This window comes from Passer domesticus, unplaced genomic scaffold, assembly GCF_036417665.1.
Source record: "Passer domesticus isolate bPasDom1 unplaced genomic scaffold, bPasDom1.hap1 HAP1_SCAFFOLD_236, whole genome shotgun sequence".
NCBI lineage: Eukaryota > Metazoa > Chordata > Aves > Passeriformes > Passeridae > Passer > Passer domesticus.
In genome coordinates, this window is record NW_026990015.1 from 47,588 (window position 1) to 51,970 (window position 4,383).

A 4,383-nucleotide genomic window follows, 5' to 3' on the forward strand; every position below is an offset into this window, starting at 1 on the left:
TTTTCACCGTTTTTTAACCCCTTTTTAACCCTTTTTAACCCCTTCATGTCCACACCCACACCAGGCTCAACCTCAGCCCCCAATCCACCATTTTAACCCTTTCTTCCCCATTTCTTCCCCATTTTTTCACCAAATTTTCTCATTTTTTCACCGATTTTTCCCATTTTTTCACATTTTCTCCCGTTTTAACCCCTTCACGTCCACACCCCACACCAGCCTCAACCTCAGCCCCCAATCCGCCATTTTAAACCCTTTCTTCCCCATTTCTTCCCCATTTTTTCACCCAAATTTTCTCATTTTTTCACCGATTTCCCCAATTTTTCACATTTTGTCCATTTTAACCCCTTCACGTCCACACCCACCTCAACCTCAGCCCCAAACCGCCAATTTTAACCCTTTCTTCCCCATTTCTCTCCCATTTTTTCACCGATTTCCCCCGTTTTTTCACCGATTTTCCCCGTTTTTTCGCCGTTTTTTCCCATTTCCCCCCGTTTTTAACCCCTTCAGGCCCCGCCCAGCTGCCGGACCCAGCGCGCCGTCCTGTCCCGGGCCTCCTCCCAGGAGAAGAGCGGCCGGTAGCCCAGCTGGCGCTCGGCCTTGTCGGTGCGGACGCTGAACGGGGTGGAGGCCACGGCCCAGGTGTAGGGGTTCAGCAGCGGCGCCCAGCACACCCCGAAGCGCCCCAAAATCCGCTTTTCTCACCCCATTCTGCCCTCTTTTCCCCCCGATTTTTCCTCCATTTTTTCCTGATTTTTTTTTCCGTTTTTTTCTTTTTTTCCCCCCATTTTCTCCCATTTTTTCATCCATTTTTCTCCAGATTTTTTCCTGCTTTTTTTTTTTCATTTTTCCCAATTTTCCATTTTTTTCTCCATTTTTTTACCATTTTTCACTCGTTTTCCCCATTTTTCCACCGTTTTTCTCCAGTTTTTCCCACTTTTATAATTTTCCACATTTTTCCTGCTTTTTTCCATTTTCCCCATTTTTTCATGGATTTTTTCCCCGTTTTTTTCCCCTTTTTTTCATTTTAACCCTTCACGTCCACACCCACACCAAGGCTCAACCTCAGCCCCAAACCAGGATTTTTAACCCTTTCTTCTCCATTTCGCTCCCATTTTTTCACCGATTTCCCCATTTTTAACCCCTTCACGTCCACACCCACCTCAACCTCAGCCCCAAACCGCCATTTTTTAACCCTTTCTTCCCCATTTCTTCACTGATTTTCCCCATTTCTTCACCGATTTTTCCCATTTTTTCCAATTTTTCCCCGTTTTTAACCCCTTCACGTCCACACCCACCTCAACCTCAGCCCCAAACCGCCATATTTTAACCCTTTCTTCCCCATTTCTTCACCAATTTTCCCCATTTTTTCACCGATTTCCCCAGTTTTTTCGCTGTTTTTTCCCATTTCCCCCCGTTTTCCTCCCCATCTCAGGCCCCGCCCAGCTGCCGGACCCAGCGCGCCGTCCTGTCCCGGGCCTCCTCCCAGAGAAGAGCGGCCGGTAGCCCAAGTGGCGCTCGGCCCTTGTCGTGCGGACGCTGAACGGGGTGGAGGCCACGGCCCAGGTGTAGGGGTTCAGCAGCGGCGGCCCAGCACACCCCGAAGCGCCCCAAAATTTCCCTCAGGAGGCCGTTGAGCCAGGCCAGGAGCGCCGAGAGCCGCGGGGGGACGCGGGGGGCCCCCCGAGATGCCGGCGGGGCCCAGCAGCAGCAGGTTGAACTCCTCGTAGGGCGCCCAGGGCGACGCGTCGTAGCAGAAGAAGAACTGGCCGCCCACCGAGGCCGGGCGGGCGCGGGGCGGCGCGGGGCGGCCAGCACGTGCATCCAGGCCACGTTTCCTGGGGGGAAAACGGGGAGTTTTGGGAAAATTCGGGGATTTTTGGGGGATTTTTGGGGATTTATGGCGAAAATTGGGTGAAAATTGGACAAAATTTGAGGATTTTTTTAGGGGAAATTCAGGCCTTTCTTTTTTTAAATAATTCTGGGATTTTTTTTTTGGGATTTCAAGATGTTTTGAGACAAAATTTGGGGGTTTTGGCCAAAAATTTGGGGATTTTACACTGAAATCTGGGTGAAATTCAAGGATTTTGGACAATTTTCTAGGGAAATTTGGGGATTTTCTGGGGGGATTTTGGGGGTTTTGGGCAGCCAGCACGTCCATCCAGGCCACGTTTCCTGGGGGGAAAACGGGGGAGTTTTTGGGAAAATTCGGGGATTTTTGGGGTTTTATGGTGAAAATTGGGTGAAAATTGATGAAATTTGGGTGAAATTTGGGGATTTTATGGGGAAATCTGGGATTTTTGGGGGGTTGGGGGAGATTTTAATGACCAGGTGTGCCCAGGTGTCCTTTTTCCCCCATTTTTTCCCCCATTTTTCCCATTTTCCCCCCCCACTTTTCCCCATTTACCCCCATTTTCCCCCATTTTTTCCCCATTTTCCCCCCACTTTTCCCCATTTACCCCCATTTTTTCCCCAATTTTTTTCCCATTTTTTCCCCCACTTTTCCCCATTTTTTCCCCATTTCTCACCCCAGGTGTGTGCCCAGGTGTGCCCAGGTGTCCATTTTACCTCATTTCCCCCCATTTTTTTTGCACTTTTTTCCCATTTTTTTCCTATTTTTTCCCTTTTTTTCGTATTTCTCCCCATTTTTTTCCTATTTTTCCCCATTTTTTCCCCGTTTTTTCCCATTTTTTCCCCATTTCCCCCCCCCAGGTGTGTGCCCAGGTGTGTCCAGGTGTCCATTTTACCTCATTTCCCCCCATTTTTTGCACTTTTTTCCCATTTTTTTCCTATTTTTCCCCATTTTTTCCCCGTTTTTTCCCGTTTTTTCCCCGTTTCCCCCCCCAGGTGTGCCCAGCTGTGCCCAGGTGTGCCCAGGTGTGCCCAGGTGTGTCCAGGTGTCCATTTTACCCTCATTTCCCCCCATTTTTTTGCACTTTTTTTCCCATTTTTTTCCTATTTTTTCCCTTTTTTTCGTATTTCTCCCCATTTTTTTCCTATTTTTCCCCATTTTTTTCCCCGTTTTTTTCCCATTTTTTCCCCATTTCCCCCCCCAGGTGTGTGCCCAGGTGTGTCCAGGTGTCCATTTTACCTCATTTCCCCCCATTTTTTTGCACTTTTTTCCCATTTTTTTTCCTATTTTTCCCCATTTTTTCCCCGTTTTTTCCCGTTTTTTCCCCGTTTCCCCCCCCAGGTGTGCCCAGGTGTGCCCAGGTGTGCCTCACCTGCGTAGACGCGCCCGTGCTCGGCGTTGGGGGGGAGGGGTGCGGGGCACGCGCCCCCCCCAGGCCCCTCCCCCGCCGGTAGAAGAGCTCCAGCAGGGGGTGCCGCTCCCCGAAGATCCCGGTGGGGCGCAGCGCCAGCGTCACCAGCCCGCCCGCCCCCCGCCACCTGGGCAGGGGGGATGCCCAAAATTTACAAAACACGGGATTCCCGGGAGAAAATCCCGAAATTCCGGGCGAAATCGCGAAAATTCCAGGTGAAAACGTGAAAATTCCACCCGAAATCGAGACAATTCCACCCAAAATTGAGAAAATTCCACCCAAAATCAAGAAAATCCACCCAAAATCCCACAAATTCCACCCAAAATCCAAGGGAAAAGCCCCAAAATCTGAATTATTCCACCCAAAAAATCCAAAATCCCAAAAATTCCACCCAAAATCCAAGGGAAAAGCCCAAAATCCCACCAAATTCCACCCAAAATCTCTAGAAAAAAACCCAAAAATCCTGAGAATTTCACCCAAAATCCCACAAAATCCAAGGGAAAACCCCAAAATCTGAATGATTCCACCCAAAAATCCAAGAATTCCACCCAGTTCCCAAGAAGAAACCCCAAAAATCAAAGGGAAAAGCCCAAAATCGCAATGATTCCACCCAAAATCCCCAAGAGTTCCACCCAAAATTCCGAAATTCCCACCCCAAACCCCGGTGGGGCGCAGCGCCAGCGTCACCAGCCGCCCCGCCCCCGCCACCTGGGCAGGGGGAATGCCCAAAATTTACAAAAATCCGGGATTCCCGGGAGAAAATCCCGAAATTCCGGGCGAAATCGCGAAAATTCCACCCAAAATGGCGGAAATTCTAGCCAAAATCGAGACAATTCCACCCAAAATCCCACAAATTCCACCCAAAATCCCACAAATTCGTCCCAAAATCCAAGGGAAAAGCCCCAAAATCTGAATTATTCCACCCAAAAATCCAAAATCCCAAAAATTCCACCCAAAATCCAAGGCAAAAGCCCAAAATCACACAAATTGCACCCAAAATCCAAGGGAAAAGCCCCAAAATCTGAATTATTCAACCTAAAAAATCCAAAATCCCCCAAAATTCCGCCCAAAATCCAAGGAAAAGCCCAAAAATCCCAAAAATTCCACCCAAAATCCCCACAAA

General features: G+C 49.0%; 1 protein-coding gene across 1 annotated transcript; it reads right to left on the reverse strand.

Moving 5' to 3' along the window:
- Positions 1-3,980, reverse strand: LOC135292221 (uncharacterized; the record flags this gene model as incomplete). The annotated part of the gene is given in 5 exon segments (XM_064406444.1): positions 1-700; positions 1,588-1,792; positions 1,795-1,835; positions 3,222-3,258; positions 3,261-3,980. Coding segments are annotated over 5 exon segments (1,200 nt in total), but the record flags the coding sequence as incomplete, so codon positions are not given.
- Between the last annotated feature and the right edge of the window lie 403 nt (positions 3,981-4,383).